This window comes from Ursus arctos, unplaced genomic scaffold, assembly GCF_023065955.2.
Source record: "Ursus arctos isolate Adak ecotype North America unplaced genomic scaffold, UrsArc2.0 scaffold_6, whole genome shotgun sequence".
Classification (NCBI taxonomy): Eukaryota; Metazoa; Chordata; class Mammalia; order Carnivora; family Ursidae; genus Ursus; species Ursus arctos.
In genome coordinates, this window is record NW_026623078.1 from 51,715,760 (window position 1) to 51,735,023 (window position 19,264).

Consider the following 19,264-nt stretch of genomic DNA (forward strand, 5'->3'; position numbering starts at 1 on the left):
GGCAGAACATTTTTTTTGAAAGATTTTATTTATTTATTTGACAGAGAGAAAGAGACAGCCAGAGAGAGAGAGACAGCCAGCGAGAGAGGGAACACAAGCAAGGGGAGTGGGGAAGGAGGAGGAAGAAGCAGGCTCCCAACAGGGAGCCCGATGTGGGGCTTGATCCCAGGACTCCGGGATCACGCCCTGCGCTGAAGGCAGACGCTTAATGACTGAGCCACCCAGGTGCCCCTGAAGAGCAGAACATTCAGATGGCCTTGCAGTATTTCCCCACAGATTGCTTACTGGCCACAAAGGGGGAAATAGTAACTACACAGTGGAGAAACCAGACCGGGTGATCAAGATGAACATAAGCAGTGAGGAGCAGCCAGACATCATGTGGCCTCCAGATGTGACCCTGTGAAGGACACGACATTGCTTATGTGGTATTCCAGCTGGAAATGCATAACCTGAATCTAATCATGAGAAAACATCAGACAAACCCAAATTAAGAAGCAGTCTATAAAAGAACTGACCTGTACTTTTAAAATAATGTCAATGTCATGAAAGACAATGAAAAGCTGATGAACTGTTCCAGATTAAAAGTGACTAAAGAGACATAACAACCCAACACAATTCGTGATCCTGAACTGCATCTCCTACTGCAGGACAACAAAATGCTATAAAGGACATTACTGGGACATTTGATTAAATTGGTGGAGAGATTTCAGAGAGAAAATGAACAGGACCTGATGACTAAGTGTGCTGATTTGTTTTTTTCTCTCTATCCCCAGGGCCTCTGTCTTAATTCAGGTTCTCAGCATTTCTCCCCTCAGCCCTTCTACAGAATTTTCCAAGTGATACAACAAAGTCCATCATCTTTCTCTTCCAATCTGTCCTCCATATCGTCACCAGAGGGATTTTTTTTGAAGCACAGATCTGATTATGCCATATTCCTTGTCTTTGTCCATTTGGGCTGCTATCACAAAAATACTATAAACTGGATGGCGTATGAACAACAGACACTTACTTCTCAAAGTTTTGGAGGCTGGAAGTCCAAGATCAGAGTGCCAGCAGATTGAGTGCCCGCTGACCCCATAACCACATATGGCAGAAGGGGCAAGGGAGCTTTCTTGGCTTCTTTTATAAGGGCACTAATCCCATTCATGAGGACCTGGACCACATGACCTAATCACTTTCCAAAGGCGCCACCTTCTGACATCATTATGTTGGGGGTTAGAATTTTAGCATACGAAATTGCGGGGAGGGGCACAAAGATTCAATCTATAGCACTCCTAATTAGAAGCATGTGTGGCTTGTATGGCTTACCCTTAGCCTGCTGTATGAGACCCTTCTCTATGTGGAGAGGGAGCTCTTGTGCGCCGTTTCTCTCCTGCACTCCCATCTCAAATGGCTCTAGTATGACCAGTCTCTCCACCTTCAGTAGTCACGACATAACACCCAGGATGACATAATGAGGCCAAGGATGAGATGGAATAAGTCAGCAAGATAGAAAGTTATTTTGAAGCTTTTATCTGGTTTGAAATATAGGCTGGACTATCATGTGAAAGGACTCCATTACGTTTTTTTAAAAAAGGAATTAATTTTTCAGAGAAATAAATAAGTGTCTACTGTTTGTGCCAACTCAAAGGACAGGGCAAATGAAGATGGGCTTGTTGGCCGACTTCCATCCTGAAATTTCCTGTGAGGCTATTAGATGCAGCCAGCTAAGGATCTCATTATCTTAGTCAGAATTATTCTATCAACAGCTCTTTTTTTTCTGTCACAGCTGGTGCTGAGAGCCATATGTCATAAAACACCCTGTACTCTCAAAGTTTAGATCCCTTGCTGAATGGAAAATAAATCACTGTTGTTGAATCAAGTGACCCATGGGGTTCCCCAAAGAATTTTCCTTCATATTTTATAGTTTTGCGGTGAAAACTCATGATTTTTCTTACCCATGTGGCTTTTTGCCCATTTCCCATCTGCTTACTCCTATAATTTTCCCAAAATGTTACTCCATCAATCTGTTCAATAAACAAAGATTGCTTACCTCACTTGCTCTCAGGAATAAGGAAGCTTCCCAGGAATTGCATTTAGTGATGAGTTGACACATTTCCTTTCCTCTGGACTTACCAAATAGGATTACCAGCAAACAAATACTTGCCTAGAATTGAAGACAGACCATCCAGCTATTACATATTAATATCTAGTCCATATATCCAATAACACAAACATACATTTTTTAAGGCATCAGCTTTAATTATTGTTAAGCATTCTCTTCAAAGTCAAGGGTGTATTAATTTAATGAACAGTGAGAGAGGATTGGGACTACAATTGTGAACTGCTGGGTGAAGATTATTCTTTCCGCACCATGTATTCTGTCAAGTCAAATACGATTGTCATTTGTGACCAAACACCATGCTCATCTCCACATGGGAGAGATGGTCTACGGAGCTCCTGATAGCTTTGTAGTTCAGAGGGATTCTACTCCGTTATTCTGTAACTAACCTATGTGGTTGGTATGCTTCTATTTCTACTTGGCTCTGTAAATACAAAAGTCACTTACCTTATATTCTTGGAGTGAGTGAAGTAATATATTATCTGTGACAGCAGCAATGTCTAAGCTATAGATCCATTTTATATAAGTTATTATCCTTAGACTCTTACATCATCCACAATTTCCAATTAGATTCCAGGAAATTGATGAAGAAAATCTGAGTTACTCTCTCACTTTCCCAGAGACTACTACCAGTTCATCAGTATTTATGTGAGTTTCCAAAGAACTGCCCAAAATCATATGTGTTAGATGCTCCCAGATACAGCAAATTAGTGATTACTCTTTTAATGGGATAGATAATATCGCCCTACCCACCTCACCTGGGGCTTGTGAGAATCTTATGCAGTAATTTACAGGAAAATGTATGAAGTGTTATTCTAACATTAAATACTGTTATTAAAAATAACTGTTTCTTAAGTTACACATATGATAGGAGAATTATAAGCCTAGAGAAACCATGTAATATTATTTTCTGATAATAAGTAGACATCTATGCTGTTCACAGACCAGGAGGAGTGGTTCCAAAGCTTGGTCATTCATTGCCAAAGTAAAATCAATTGAGCTTGGAAACCCGTCTTATGGTGAGCCTTTTTGCGACTGGACTTCAACTATCTGAACTGTTCCACTCCCGAGGCCTTATTTAAAGTTTCTAGGGAGGGGGCATCTTTTATTAAGCCCTTATGTGATCTCTTCTCAAAAATAACAGTCAATGGCTGCAACACTGGAAGGCGACGGGGGTGGGGGAGGCAGCCTGTGCTCAGTATAGCCATGCAGGTTGTTTAAGACTGGATCCGTTCTGAGTGGTCAGAGCCTGTGTTAGACATACCAGGAAGTAGAATCATTGTTACTATCATCCCTATTTTAAAATTAGGGAATCCAGAGGTTGACTAACATTCTCAAAGTCACACAGCTAGTTAGTGCTAGCGCTAGTGTTTGAACTCAGTCTGTCTCCAGGCTCTATGTCTTAACCTTGACACTATTGACAAGTAGTTGAGTGCAAGGGTCTGTGGAAAAGTCACAGTCAGGATATGTGGGGGAATCAGATGAATGGAGAGGGTACAAAGGGGATAGGGCAGAACCCCAGAGGCAACTCTGTCTGCCCTACCCCTGGAAAAGGCTGGGCAGAATATTGGTAACTGAATATGTATTTATAAGGAGCATTTGAACCAGGTGGGACCTTGAGAAATAGCCTGATGTCTTCCTTTTACAGACAAAGAAAATGCAGTACCAGAGATGTTATATGAATTGGCTAGGCACACTGCTTGTTCATTAATTTAATCATTCATTTAGTCAAGTATTGTACTAGGTGCTAGGGAAACAAGTAAAATTATGAAACCGCTAAAAAACTATAGAAGACGTATGAGCAAAATGTGTGAGAATTCAAAGATTCTCTGGGGGAGTCTGTGAAGGCTTCCCAGGGGAGCTGGCGTTTGGGCTGTCTCGAAAAATGAGCAGGGGCTTGCCAGAGGAGAATGAGAGGAAGATCATTCCAGCAGGTCCAGCTGGTTGGTGGCCGAATGCAGTCTAAACCCCTGTATCTGACCCAGTCCAGCGCTCATCTATCCATACTGCAGGGAAAGAAATCCCTGTCTTGGGAAGATTCTTGACAGGAACCTGGAGAATGTATCAGGAATATATATACAATTGGTGGTACTTGTGTAAATTTTAAATCGTTTCTGCTTTCCAAATGCAAAGATTTCACATCTCTTACTACTGATTTAATTATAACCTGCATCTAAATTGTAAATTGTATCTAAATTACATATAGGAGATATTTTAATATATCTATTTTTTCCATTTTAAAACCACAGAGATAATTTACTGTACAACTGTCTCAAATTACTTTTATGGGTTGTTTTTTTTTTTTGCTCAAAGATTTCATGTGAAAATTGTTATTTTACTATTCTTTTAAACTTCATATATGATTGGTGAGAGTGACCACTATCTTTCAATTCCAATCTCTGTTTGGCAGAGCATTTCTTAACATTTCCTTCTAAGAACGATAATATATTTTGTTTTCTGCTAGGATCCTAACTCTCTTAAGAAAGTATGACTGGCCAGAGCCTCCAAGATTCAGTCTCCTTGGTCTTGACTAGTTGCAAAAATATATGTAAAATTCATGGACTTTGTTATTTTTTAGTTAAATGACAATTTTCTTCCAAGTTGTTGTTTTCTTTACACTAAAATAGTAACTGATTTGGTTAACTGTGTTTTGAATATATGTGTTAAGCTTAAACCCTGACAAGGGTTCCTGGCAAAGGGGGTGAATTGGAAGTCGAGTCCAGCCTGAGCCTTGCGATTCGCACATAGTGGCCAGTTGGGTCAGTAGTCGTTTTGGTTACCCAAACACAGGATTTGTCTTCTGTGAGAACGTAGAAAAACTTAGAATACCAATTCCAGTTCAACGTTCGCCTTGTAGAGGAAGGCTTATCACTCAGGGCTGGGTTCTTTTTTTTTTTTTTTAATTTTATTTCTTTATTTGTCAGAGAGAGAGAGAGAGAGGGCACAAGCAGGGGGAGCGATAGGCAGAGGGTGAAGCAGGCTCCCTGCTGAGTAAGAAGCCTGATGCAGGGATTCAATCCCAGGACCCTGAGATCATGACCTGAGCTGAAGGCAGATGCTTAACCAATTGAGCCACCCAGGTGTCCCAAGGGCTGGGTTCTAGGTGCACCACTAAATTAGCTTTGAACCCATGGGTGAGCCAGGACTTGAACCCAGACAGTCTAACCCCAGGACCCCTGCTCATAACTATCAAGGTATGTGGACTCCCACCGTGCCCCTCTGCTTCCAGCCTCAATTTACAAGTCAAATCACATGAGAGCTCTGGTGCCCTGAATTTCCGTCCTTGTTGTCTGCCTTCTCCCCTCCCCATGACATAAAGAACTCTTCTTCCCTGGTTGTTTCCAGCAATTGCTAAGGTAAGGGATGAGGGGACAAAAGTGCTCACATACTTGCTTGTTGGTAGCCTTGAGCCTGTTCCTCCTCTTCTGTTCCTATTCCCATCATCAATGTTTACTGTCCGGGAAGGTGCTTAAAGGTTGTCTCAGACCATGGGGTCTTCCAAAGAGCATTATAAGAAGCAACAAATACTTGCATAGCATTTACTCTGTTCTAGACACTATTCTAAGTGCTTGGCACATATAATTCATTTGAGCCTGGTGAGGTAGATACTATGTTATCCCTCCCTTTTATAGATGAGCACACTGAGGCATGGAAAGGCTAAGTAACTTGTTCAAGGTCCAGGAGCAGAGAATAATGAAGCTAGTCTGACTTTGGTGCCCTTGGTCTTAAGCACATAGTTTATTACTAATGTTCCAAGACATGCTCCCAATGCGTCCAATAGTTGAGGTGAATGAATGGCTCTGGGCTCCTTTCATTAGCGACAAGAAGGGCTTGCTCCCAGCTGGGGCTACGCTCGGTCTTCTCAACTCCAGGTACCATCTGTGCTCAGATTCTCTCAAACACTCCTAAGTTTTCTTGAGCGAATGTTTCCTAAGGAATATTCATGTTTCCAGAAGCACAGGCAATGGTTTACCTGCACTTACAGGTCAGTTTCCTACACAGAAAACATGGAAGCAAACAGAAGTAAAGTCTGTAATGATGCAGTTGTCTGTTGCGTACAAAGCATTTCATGTTCATTTATTCATTTGCTCGCCAACAAATATTGATTGAGCACTTGCTCCGCCCTCTGGTGACATGGTGGTAACCAAACAGCCCACATTCCTGCCTTCATGAAAGTCATATTCTTCAACAGAGCACTTCAGCTCCTTGGAGTCATGCCTCAGTCATGTCCACATTTGAAGAGTGTCTGTGCTCCACATATGAATGATTAAATGGCCCCATAGCCACTCTCATGGGCCTGCAACCTGTGTAGCTCCTTGGGGTCCCATGCTTAGAAGGGGTATTTGTCTCAGTGCTCTGCTGGCATCCTCACGACTTTATGAACAATGGTCCCGCATTTTCATTTTGCACTGGGCTCTACAAATGATGTAGCTGGTCCTGACTGGTCCTTTAGCTCTCCTTGCTTATGAAATTGAAAACTGCTTGCATTCTTGAAATGAGATTGTTTCTCTATTCACATGTCAGGGATCCCTGGTTTAAGGTTCCATCACAACACAAACTCAAGGTCCAAAATGATGGCCACGGGGTTACTTCCTCCTTCCCCATCTCCCTCCAGAAGTCACTATGTTTTGTTGTGCATCAGTTGGTTCCTGTAACTCCAACAAAGATCAGTTGAAGACATGAACTGGCATTGGTTATTGACTAATAATAAAATAAGGCCAAACTCAAGGAATAGCATCTTGCCCCAAACCATTGGCTTGATCTCCTATGGCATGTGTTATCTTCCCACTTGCAATCCATTTATTCTTTCTTCCTCTCATTTCTTAGATAGTGATGGAGGTGCAGAGTTGTCTCTTCAATATCACATGGGACTGAGGGGATATGATAGAACTGAAAAGAGAGATACCCATGACCCTGCTTTTAGCCAGATTGTGATATAGGCAACTGGACTCTACATTTTTCCATGACCTTTATACCTCCTCAGTGTCCACAACCCATTTGCTCTTTTTCCTTTCTTTTCTTTTTTTTTTTTTTTTTTAAAGATTTTATTTATTTATGTGACAGAGAGACAGCCAGAGAGAGAGGGAACACAGCAGGGGGAGTGGGAGAGGAAGAAGCAGGCTCACAGCAGAGGAGCCCGATGTGGGACTCGATCCCGGTACGCCAGGATCACGCCCTGAGCCGAAGGCAGACGCTTTAACGACTGCGCTACCCAGGCGCCCCTGCTCTTTTTCCTTTCTTAAAACTTGCTCTGTGGAAAGTGGGAAAGAGATACAATCAACTAAGTTTCAACAAAATGCAAATGACTGGTAAGACTTAACGTGTACTTCCTCTCATGCTATTTCACTTTTAATTTCGTACAAACCCCATTTAATAATGTTTGAGGATGAAGAGCTGATAGGAGGATTCTATGCCAGTGAGTGGGTGCTAGAGGCTGTGTGGGGAGTGATGGGGAAAAGATGAAAGAGGAAGAGAGAAGAAATCTTTCCGCTGACTCTGAGGAGTGGTCCTGAAAGACCTTTCTGCCTCAAATAAAATGGAATTGCTCTGCCCTTTTGAATGTGTAGGCTGTATGCCAGGTGGAAAAGGTAAACTGAAAACTAGGTCGTAGACCTCAAAGCCCAAAGAAATAAATGAATGTTTCAAATGGTGACGGGGGCATAAACATCTCTGTGAATTAGCATGGAAGGAGACTGGTCCTGTCAATGCCCTAGTTAACACTCCTGGGATGGTCTGTTCTGACTCAGGCTTTTCTTGATGTGGGGGCAGGTCTATCCATAGGCCTCTCGTTTTCCTTCCCTATGAGTCCCTTTGTTGCTGGCTGGTAAATTACATCTCAATGTTGCTGTTGGTCTTCTGGCAGCTCTGCCTGCAATTTTTAATACAAGACTAGCACAAAGTTGACTATGAGGGACCAATAGTCTAAGAATATACATCACAGAGAGACAGGCACGTTCAGTTAATTCAATGGAGTCAGCTCCCAAGAATGAATGCATTGTAGTACCATGACATTTTTTGCCACGATTTTTTGTGTAAGTTTAGGTGAAGTGTGACTATAATGAGAGACTCTGAAAGAGAGGGTCAACGTCATCGGGCTGAATTTGTCCTTTGAGCTTTGGAAAGACCCTCTGGGGGGAACAGAGGAAGCAGCTGGAAGGAGAGAAGGGAGCAGCAGATGGTAGAGTACTGGAGTTGATTTGGGGGGCCAAATCATCCCCTTCAAGAGAAGTGAAGCAGGGTGCACAGGACCAGATAGCATGATTGTGAGAAGCCTCACCTCAATTCAGGCAGGGTGGTGGTGGGGGGCCTGGACTTCCCATGAAGAATGGGGTGGCATCCTGAGATTCAGGGATGGGGGGCATAGAGGTGGCATTACATCATCTATTGGACACAGTATTTAGTAATAAAAAGAGGCTGAAAGTCATATGATTTACCTTTTAGGGCTAATCGAGAGAGGCAAATGTTAAAATATGGACAAGCATCAAAAGACAGATGCAAAATGACAGTATCAAAACCTCATGGACTCTTTGGGGGTGTCCTAAGTTCTACTAGGAGCTACAGGCATATTTCTTCTCACTGGGGCAGAAAGCAGAGGTTTGGCGGCAGAACACCAGGAAGGTGGTCTGTCAATGAGCAGAGAAGACCAGCGGTTTGTGCATGGCAGGAAAAAAGGGAAAGCTTCACTGGGGTTGGCATGTTCGCTGGACAGGAATATAGGGGTGTGTGGGGGAGGGTAGGGGGCTGGGTATGGACTGTTGGGGAGGTACAGGGTCCCTATACACTTAAGAGTTAAACAGACCTCACCTTTAAGACCTGGATGTGTGGAGCCTCACTTTGAGGCAGGGGTCAGTTTGAATTGAGCACAGGTTTACAAAATTGGAAAACCTATTCCACTAATATTTTGGGGAGAAATCATCTTGTCCCCAGTCTGTTGATCTGAGAAACACCTATTATGTAATCTTTTCCTATATCTTTTTACTGCCAAATGAGAATGATAAACTCAAACATTCCTCCTAAGATAATGTATAAAAAATGCTTAGCAGAAATTTGTTGCCTAGAAACAATTTTCATATATTTAAAAGCTCTTGTGTAATTAAACTACAAATCAAAACTCTCCCTTTTGTCAAAAAGGAGAGCCCCCTAGGCATGCAAGATGGAAAGAGGTCTGTTGCCATCACTCTCCATGAAATGACTGGGACTTGGACAAGGCATTTTGAAGGAAGAACTACCAGAATTGGGTGATTAACCACATACGGCAGGTGAGGGAGAGAGAAAGCAGAAAGAAGAACCAGTTTAGGGGAGAAATAATGAATTTTATTGCAGTCAAGCTTTTGTCACGTGGGAGCAACCAGCAAGCCTGAAGGAGAGATGGGGTTGAAGCTACAAATGAGGGTCCTTTGCTTAGAAAATGGTCGCTAAAGTCCTGAGGGTGGGTGGATCCATGAGGCAAGAGTAGGGAGCCAAAGAGGAGGATGGAGGTCAGGACGTTAGATATGGCAGCCATTAGGAGGTAGAAGGAAAGAGAAATGCAGACAAAGAGTGCTGGGAAGAGGTGAGAGAAAAACCACACTGTTGCTATGTCTCAGGAGTGGAGGGAAAAAAATGATCAAGAGCATCAAGTGACCAGTCGACTGATAAGGAAAAAAGTTCTTAGACTTGGCAAATTGAACTCATAGGTGAACTTTAGGGCTACAGCTTCATTATATTCCTGAGAACGGAAGCCAGATCACAAGGGGGTTGAGGCATGACTGATTTCGGAGAAAGTCCGTGAAGATTTTCTTTTGTTAAGTTTGATTTGAAATTCTAGTGCCAAAAGGCAAAGATTAAAGGTCTGAGTCATTGAGGCAAAATTGGGTTTATTAGGAAGGCACTGGGGGTCTTTGGAAGGCAGTAAGTGAGCCAGAGAAAGGCAAGAGAGGCTTGTCAATGCTTTTTTTTTTTTTTTTGCAAGCCCATGCAGTTTTCACAGCCTCCTCTCGTACAGTTCCTATTTCCTCCTTCCCAGAAGCCTCGGAAGGCAGGCACCAACATTTCCATCTTACACACGAGGACGCTGAACGTCCACGAAGCTGTGGCTCGCCCGGGGATGTCACAGCTGATCTGTGGGATTCAAATCCCGTGTCCTTGTTCTCTGTATTCTGACATGTTTCAACTTACAGGTAATGAGAGTCTTTTAGGCAAAGGGCTCAGATTCTGGGCTTGAGGGTTCCTGTTTTGGCCAAAGTTGATTGGAATATGTGGTTACTTCTTGGGGATAATTATTCCATGTTTGTTTTGGTGAGGAGGGTGGGGGATGGGTCAAAAGTCAGTTGGATTAGTGTGGCTCAGACATGTGTGGTAAAGTGCATTCACTTTCTCTTACTGCGAGGCATGGTGCGAATAGCTGCTCTGGGCAGTCTCTTGGGAGACTGAGTAGGAAGTACAGAGTCCAGTAAGTACCAATGATGCTGGAGTCCAGAGTGCTTAAGGGTACAAAGAACAGGCAGGTCCTCATCAAGCAACAGGACAGAGTTACCATATAAATAGACACAATCACTATCATAATTGCAAAATTGCCCCGAATAAATAGTCATTTAAGGGTTGTTTTGGCAGTGTTTGGCCCATAGTTTTGGTTCTAAATGAGTAGATGTTAGTTGAATAAAATTACTGAATGAATGAATGCATGATAGCTAATGAAAATATTCTCAAATGAAATGACTTCAGTGGAGAGTTCAAGAAGAAAAAGTGTAGAATGTGTATGTGTGTGTATGTTGGGGAGATTTTCTCCAGGGTCCTGGGCAGCTGGGACCAAGGCGCAGGGTGGTGGAGTGTAGAACACACGTAGGAAGGCCGTTTGGTGGAGATAAAGCCTGACGTTCTGGTAAGTGAGCCATGGTAAGTGAGCGATCTGAAAGATCAGTAACCAGCTAGTTGCCACATTTTCTTCTTTTTCACATCTTTGAGGGAAGCTTATGAGCACACACCTTGCTCAGGGCTAAAACTGTAACTGCTGGTGTTTGCAGTTAGAATTTTAATTCCAGCACACCTCCAAGCCAATTTGCCTGGCTCTTCCTTTTCTTCTCCTTTTTTTTTCTTTTTAAGATTTGTATTTATTTATTTAAGAGAGGGAGGGAGAGAGAGAGCACAAGAGAGCACAAGCAGGAGGGAGGGCCAGAGGGAGGGAGAGAAGCCGGCCCTCCACTGAGCAGGGAGCCTGACGGGGAGCTAGATCCCGGGACCTTGAGATCATGACCTGAGCCGAAAGCAGACTGACTGAGCCACCCAGGAGCCCTCGCCTGGCTCTTCTGATGCCGGTTTTACCCCACTTCCCAGGCCTGGTATCCTACAAAAACCCTGGCATAGAGTGAGACAGATGAGGCTCTGACCTTGTATACAGGAAACTTTCAGAGTAAGTGGAACCATAGTTTTCTGAAAAGATTATGCAGTTAATAAGGCACAAAATACTTGTTTTTGAATGTCAGTCAAACAAAACCCCCAAGAGCCTAATTTTAAAACAAAAGAGCAAAGAAATTTCAGCTCACTACAAAGCATGGACTGTTACTCCCTTACCCTTTGTGTCCTGTTTAACAGATAGATACTGCCTTTTGTTTGTGGAGACAAAAATAAATGCCATTGAAATCTTTCCTAACTTCTCATATATATTTCAATTTTCCCCCACCAGATTAGCTTAGTGGAAACAGAAACAAAGGAAAAAGGTACATTTTTTTTTCATGACACAGGAATTCTAATGGCAATTACATATCAAAGTGGATATTGAAGATATTTATATTTCATCTTGATGTCAAGTTTCTTTGTTTATACTACTCAAGGAAGTGTTTGTGGGATGTATAATATAATAACAATTCTCTGCATTGTTTTTCTTATTGATAAAATTCTAGAGCATACAACAGGATAACAAATGCCTATTGAACTTGGGTGGGAGGGGGTGTTAATCTATGATGACTTGTTCTATTTTATAACCTCTCATATTTTGTCAAACCAGGCTTTGAAAGTAGGCTAATTATATTGTTTAGTTCTGCCAAAACATACAACTATTTAGAGTGCAATATTAAGCTACTTTCCCATCCTGGTTCTTTGCTTAGAATATCTAGTAGTACGTAAATTGGGTTTCTAGATAAATGGACTCCCATGTATTCGAGGACGCAGTAGGGCATAGTGCAGTGGTTAAGGGAATGAATAGTGTGGGGTAGAAAGAGCAGTTCTGGAGTTAGATGACTTGAGTTCAGATCCCAGCTCTGCTGTTCACTATTGCGGTTCACTATTGGGGTTCTTGGATAAATCAGTGTATTTGTGCAGATAAGAGTAGTTGCCTTAGAGGGTGATTGTGAGGATCAAATGAGTTAATACATATGAAATACTTAGAAAAAGTCTGGTCCTTAGTAAATATTCAATTATCGTAAACTATTATTGAAGGGCTTTGTTTTATTTAATTGTGACAGATCCACCATGTATGATTCTCTGAACTTTATTTTTAGTAACATTTTTAGTGAGATATAATTCATACCACATTTCACAAAACATAAAATTCACCCTTTTCCCCTCATTTCATGATATATCCGCAGGAAACTCTATCACCATTATCTATCTATTTGGGTAGCTTTAAGCCTAAGCATTGCCTTCAAGGAAGGAGGGGATAATCTCAGGAGTACTGTGAAGAAAGCTTCCCTGTTAGTTAAGGAAAGGATAATCTTGTACTAATTTTAATATGCTTTACAAGAATTTTTGCCCTTTGGGGGCACCTGGGTGGCTCAGTTGGTTAAGAAACTGCCTTTGGCTCAGCTCATGATGTCAGCATCCTGGCATCGAGCCCCACATCAGGACCCCTGCTCAAAGCGGAGTCTGCTTCTCTCTCTCCTTTTGCCCCTCCCCCTGCTCATGCTCTCTCTCTCTCAAATAAATAAAATCTTTAAAAAAAAAAGAATTTTTGCCCTCTGGTTTTATGTTGTGAATATGGAATACATCAGTTCTATGGGATTTTTTTGTGGTAATACTGTATATGATTTGTACCATTGCTGGGAGGATAAAATACAAATTAAGCAATGTGAACAACTTCCTGAATGATTCAAAAATAGCTAGTTTGAACAATGTTCACACAATTCTTTTCATGAAATTTCTTGCCTCTAAGTTAGGGGTTAGCCTACAGAGAGACTTACCTTTCCATGTCCGTGGAATGGAAATATTTGAACTTTAGACATTGCTTTATACATTTGGAGTACCTAATATCATTGATATTCAGTATTTCAAATGCCAACTGTCCTTCTGGCGACTCACGAGAAAACCTTGTTTTCAGGTCTTAATTTGTACAGTAGGCAGAATCATGCCTCCTCAAATATGTCCACTTCCTGACCCTTGGGAACCTGGAACATGGCATTTTACCTGGCAAAGGGGGAGTAGATTGTAGAGTAAAGGAATTAAGTTTGCTAATCTGTCAACCTCAACACAGAAAAATTCTTCTGGATTATCCACGTGGACCCAATGTAATCACAAGTGTCCTTAAAAGTGGAAGAGGGAGGCACGAGAGGAGAGGGTCAGAGAGAGAAATGTGACAACAGAAGTGAGTCAGTGTGATGGGATGTGAGAAAGGCAGAGCCTACCATTACTGGCTTTGTAGATGGAGGAAGGGGACCAGAGCCAAGGAACGTGGGCAGCCTCTAGAAACCGGAAAGGGCAGGGAAAGGGATTCTCCCTCTAGAACTTCTACAAGGGAACCCAGCCCAGCCAACACCTTGATTTTAGCCCAGGGAGACCCATTTTGGATGGCTGAGCTTCAGGGCTGTAAGGTAATACATTTGCATTGTTGAAGCCAGCAAGTCTGTGTGAGCCTTTAATATGTTCATCTATTATAACTCTCCAGAGATAGCATTCAGTATTTCCCAGTTTTTTAGCAGCAAATAGAAAACTAATATAATTTGCAAATGTTCCATACATTCGCACTGGTGCTGAATACTACAGTTTTTCCTGCTGGGTACCATTCTACCATTCTAGCCTTTTGAATATGAAGAAGAGTATGGGTTTTTTTTTAATATTTGGCAGGGTTTATGAATCTACCTTCTGCCCCAGGGCCACTGCTGGCCATCCCTTTGATATTTGTCTCTTCACCTGTCCAAATCTTGTCAATTAATAGCCCCTTTCCAGTGTCTGATGCTGTTTTTCACATTGGCAAATCTGTATAAACTGCACAAGGACACCGAATGTTAAATTCTTCTAAATTTATTTGCCAAGTGTCACTTATTCTCCAAGGATGTTTTTAGTCTCTTTTGTTAACATGCAGGGCATTTTGTCATGTATTGGTGAAAGAGAAACTTCCTTTGTCCTCTTTCTGGGCAAAGCTCCTTCCCCTACTGCCACGATGCGGTACCAGGGGACGCCTGGTCTCCTCACGGTTACTGGCCCTGGCACCACTGCATGGCACAGGGGTGGGCAGGGATCCAGGGCTCCCCCGTACTTTTGAACCTGGGGACCAAGAGCAAGGGTTTCAGTCTCGGTGGTGAAGTAGTGAAATACAAGGTGCAGGAGCAGCAAGGCGGCCATCTGAGAGGCCAAGACTGAAGAGAGAAGCAGGGGAAGTGAGTGAGCAAGAGAGCACAAGCAGAGGAGAGCCTCACAGAGTTCGAGTTCTTGGTACCACTTATACGTAAGGCACAGCTGACTCGCAGACCTTCCCCAAGTTTATTTATGTGAGCAAATGAGGTTTTTGGCGTCTTGTTTTGTTTTGCTGAACTTCGTTTGAGTTGGGTGGGTTTCGGTCAGTTAGGTTTCTGTCTGTAAGACTTTTCTACTTGGTGGAAAAGTGATTAGGGTCCAGGGAACTCAAATTTGACTGATCTTCCTTCTAACTATGAGCCTATGTGCTAAAAAGGCCATCAAATAATTGATAAGTCTTGTTACACATTCCTCAGAATGTTTACAAAATTCTTCCACAAGTCAATGTTATCCTGGTGTCTCATGTTTCCGGATTCTCAAAGAATGTTTCACAAAACCATATTTACTGAAAATGATCTACAAAGGAAATACAGCAATGAGGATACGAAACTGGGAAATGCTGAATGTTATCTCTTGAAGACTCATAATAATATAGAAGAACATATGAAAGGCTCTAAGAAGTTTGGCGTTAGGTAAAACTTCAGTCAGATAGTTTACAAAAATAATTAATGGAATTTAGATGTATGAAAAAAAGCTCAACTTCACTTATAATAAGTAAGCACAAATTTAAACACACTATTTTAACCAATTAGATCGGCAAATATAAAAAATTACGTGACTACACTGCTTTAGATAGGATATGAAGAAACAGGAATTTGCATGTGTGGGTGATGGCGGCATAAACTGCGTTATCAGCTTTGGAGGACAACTGACAATATTTATGATAAAAATGCACGCACAGGGGCACCTGGCTGGCTCAGTCAGTGCAGCAAGCAACTCTTGATCTCGGGGTTGGGATTTCAAGCCCCACATTGGGTGTAGACATTACTTAAAGAAGTAGAATAAAATATTTTAAAAAATACACACCTTGACCCTTCCATTCTATTTATAGAATGTTATTTTATAGATAGGCTTCCACATTTGTGCAAGACTATTCCTTTAAGCTTTCTTTCTTCTCCCAGTAAAAGACTTGAAATAACCTGAATGCCCCCAACATTGCACAGGTTACCTAAATTATGACTCATCCATACAGTAGAAGAGTATGTGGCCATTAAAAAAGTGAGAGAGATCTAAACCCATTTCTCAATGGCGGCGCCGTTGCTGTTTGGGGCTAGATAACCCATCATTGTGGGAGGCTGTCCTGTGCGCGCACGATGTTCAGCGGCATCCCGGAACTCTAGTTGCCAGGAGCACCCAGAGCAAAATGTCTCCAGATATCACCCCTGGTTGACCACTACTGATCTAAATGAACTAATATTTCCCCTAAGTTGTATTTAAGTGAACAAAGGATGATGCAGAAGGGGGTGTAATTTGCTATCATTCGTGTAAGTTATTTACCTATAGCTACCTATAGCTTGATTAAATAAGAGACATAGGGGTGCCTGGGTGGTGCAGTTGGTTAAGTGTTCGACCCTTGGTTTCAGCTCAGGTTGTGACCACAGAATCCTGGGATCGAGCCCTGAGTCGGGCTCCCTGCTCAGGGGGGAGTCTGCTTCTCCCTCTCCCTCTATCCCTCTGTCTTGCTCGCTCTCTCTAAAATAAACAAGTAAATCTTTAAATAAAAGAGGCTTATAAATATATACAATGGCTCTAGAAAGATACATAAGAAACTAGTACCAATTCTTGATTCTGTGAAGAATTGGGGAACAGAAGGTGAAGTGAGAAGAAATCTTACTTTGCATTCTGTGCTCTTTTCCACTGTCCAAATTTTTATCCATGTATATGCCTTACTTTTTTAAAGAAGCCTAGAAATTGGTCTAACGTTAACCTAACAGTTCCTAAAATATATAATTTCACAATTTCTTTTCCTCTGAATAACAGTCAGAATGTACTTTGGTAAACATTTCCTTGCTTCACTTTCATTGTATCATTTTTGAGAATCTAATCGTTTTCCTGTTTGAGTTCAGGACATTTAGTTTTAGAAGACTTTGATCTGAGAAGTACAGGGTAGCCCATTTTATGAACTTGACTTAAGCAGAATGACTGTGATTGAGTTCAGTTATGCCAACAGGCTAGAAGTTTATTAGTCTTGCCTGCCATCCAAAAAACTCTGCTGATGCAAATAAAGTTGTTCTTTCCATACAGCATTCACTTTTAGTTGGCCTAACATTTTTTTCCTTCCTCCATCTCCTATAAACCTGGCTTCCAGTGGTTTTGCATTGATATTCCCTCATTTGCTTGCATCCTTGCTAAACTCTTCACTGTTGGAGATTAATGATGGCACTTTCTTATTAGAATAATCATTTGCTGAGAGTATAGTAAGTGTCTAGTGCTGCAAAAGACAGTTTGTGAGCCCTATTTTTGTGACACCACCTTGCAAAGGTGATATTCTTGTTCATGTTTTACTGATGAGGAAGCTAAGATTCTCAAAGTGACTTGCCCAAGGTTACTCAACTTTGAAGGGATTTTTCTCGGATTCAAACCCACATCTGTTAACCCTTCAAAAAGCCTGTGCTCTTTCTACTCAAGTCTGATTCCTTAGTCTATTCTGCTGTCTCAGGTCTTCTCTTTCCTCAACAATTCTTTTTCTGCTACTTTAAATGCATCTCAAGCAAGATTTTTCCAATTCCTCAAGGATTGTGCTAAAAACAGTCAGAGGTTGATAAAAATGCTACTAATGTATGCCATAACAAAGCTGTGTTGTCAAGATTCAAGTCTTCTCCCTTATCCTCTGTTACATTTTGAAACAAATTTGCAAGAAAACCCTGAATAGTTTGAGCCTGTTATTATTTTAATCTCCGTTGATGAGATACAACAGCCCAAACTGATTAAATTAGAATGCAGTTTGGACTTGACAAACTTGCCCATCTAAAGGGATAAAATGTACAATGTTTCACATACGAGTTTTCAATCTTCCAGCTGTCCAAGATACATTTGGGTGCTGCAGTTATTTGCAAACTGAATTGTCTTTGTTCCCCAGAATAGGGAGTATTTATTCATCTTGCATTAACTAATCTCGACCACATATTCATTGTTCACGCAAATCTGTGTAACTCTTCAAAGGGCTGAGATACAAACGCCTTTTGTTTAGCAACAAAGGAAATCAACTGAGCCTAATGTTAATAGTTTCCTCATCCAGTTACTTTTAACAAGATACACAGTCCATTAAGCTCTTGTTTAAGGCCTTGGGCATAAAATGAGAATTTTTCAGCAATTAGTTTGGCAGAATTTCTTGCTTTTGAGATCCCTGAAGCAACCATTTAAAAATCAGCAATGGCTAATTGGATAGCTTCTATTGTGTTTCTTCTCACTTGACTTTATCAGGCCCTTCCTTTAGCTGTTGTCAGCTATTTCAGTCCTCTTTTTAGGTTGCACAAATTAATGTTTTCCAAAGTACCTTCAGGAGGAAGCTAATCCCAAGAGGTGTTCTATAATAAAAGACTTTCATAGTCAACTGAGTTTGGGAAATGCTGCATTCTACATCTCCTTTCTGGATAGTTGCACTGTGCATGTGCAAAAGAAAGGCTCTACAAGGTCCCACAGTAGAGAAATGTGAATAATCCAGCTTTTCTGAAATTTGTTTAACCAAAGGCCACCCTCTCTTTTTTTCTCTCCCTCTCCTTTTTTGTTTAAATGTGTGCCCTTTCTCCCTTCCTTCCTTCCTTCCTTCCTTCCTTCCTTCCTTCCTTCCTTCCTTTCTTTCTTTCTTTCTTTCTTTCTTTCTTCTTTCTTTTTCCTTCTTTCTTTTTAAGATTTTATTTATGTATTTGTCAGAAGAGAGAGAGAGTACAAGCAGAGGGAGCGGCAGGTAGAGGGAGAAGCAGGCTCCCCACTGAGCAAGGAGCCCAATGTGGGGCTCAATCCTGGGACCCTGGGATCATGACCTGAGCCAAAACCAGACACTGAACTGACTGAGCCACCCACACATTCCTCTCCCCCTCTTTTTAAATAACACCTATTGAATCTCACAGAGAATTTCCCTTTGGAAAACACTGACTTAGGCCATTGCAGGATCAAGGGGATAGTTTACTCCCTAAGCACTTCTTGTAGTGAGACCACTGAGAATTTTGGGAGATACAAAAGTATTGTGTATTTTTCACAGTTAATAAGTCAATATTGGCATATTACTATTAATCCAAGTCCATACTCTTCAAGTTTCTATATTTTTTACCTAATATCCTTTTTCTGTTTCAGGATCCCATCCAGGTACCACATTACATTTTTTAAAAATTTAAATTCAATTAGCCAACATATAGTACATCATTAACTTCAGATGTAGAGTTCAGTAATTCATCAGTTCCATGGAACACCCAGTGCTCCTCACATCACGTGCCCTCCTTAATGCCCATCACCCAATTACCCCATCCCGCCACCCCCTTCCCCTCCAGCAGCCCTAGGTTTGTTTCCTAGACTTAAGAGTCTCTCCTGGTTTGTCTCCCTCTCTGATGACTTCCCATTCAGTATTCCCCTCCTTCCGCTATGATCCTCTGTGCTGTTACGTTTAGTCATTGCATCTTCTTAGGCTCCTCTTGACTGTGACAGTTTCTCAAACCAGTCTTACTTTTCATGACCTTGACTGTT

The 19,264-nt window shown here is 41.6% G+C and overlaps 1 protein-coding gene across 3 annotated transcripts in view; it reads right to left on the reverse strand.

The window, feature by feature from the left end:
• Nucleotides 1-232: 232 nt before the first annotated feature.
• Nucleotides 233-19,264, reverse strand: part of ANKRD46 (ankyrin repeat domain 46) — a 190,784-nt gene continuing 171,752 nt past the window's right edge. The window contains exons 6-8 of one of the 3 annotated variants that reach the window (XM_057308122.1): nucleotides 2,033-2,146; nucleotides 1,309-1,417; nucleotides 360-397 (exon numbers count right to left, since the gene is read on the reverse strand). In XM_057308122.1, coding sequence (XP_057164105.1) covers nucleotides 375-397; nucleotides 1,309-1,417; nucleotides 2,033-2,146 — 246 coding nt within the window. In that variant the 3' untranslated portion in view covers nucleotides 360-374. Of the gene's footprint in view, nucleotides 398-1,243; nucleotides 1,418-2,032; nucleotides 2,147-19,264 lie in introns of those variants that run through there. The other 2 variants (XM_057308121.1, XM_057308120.1) reach the window with 2 other exon arrangements.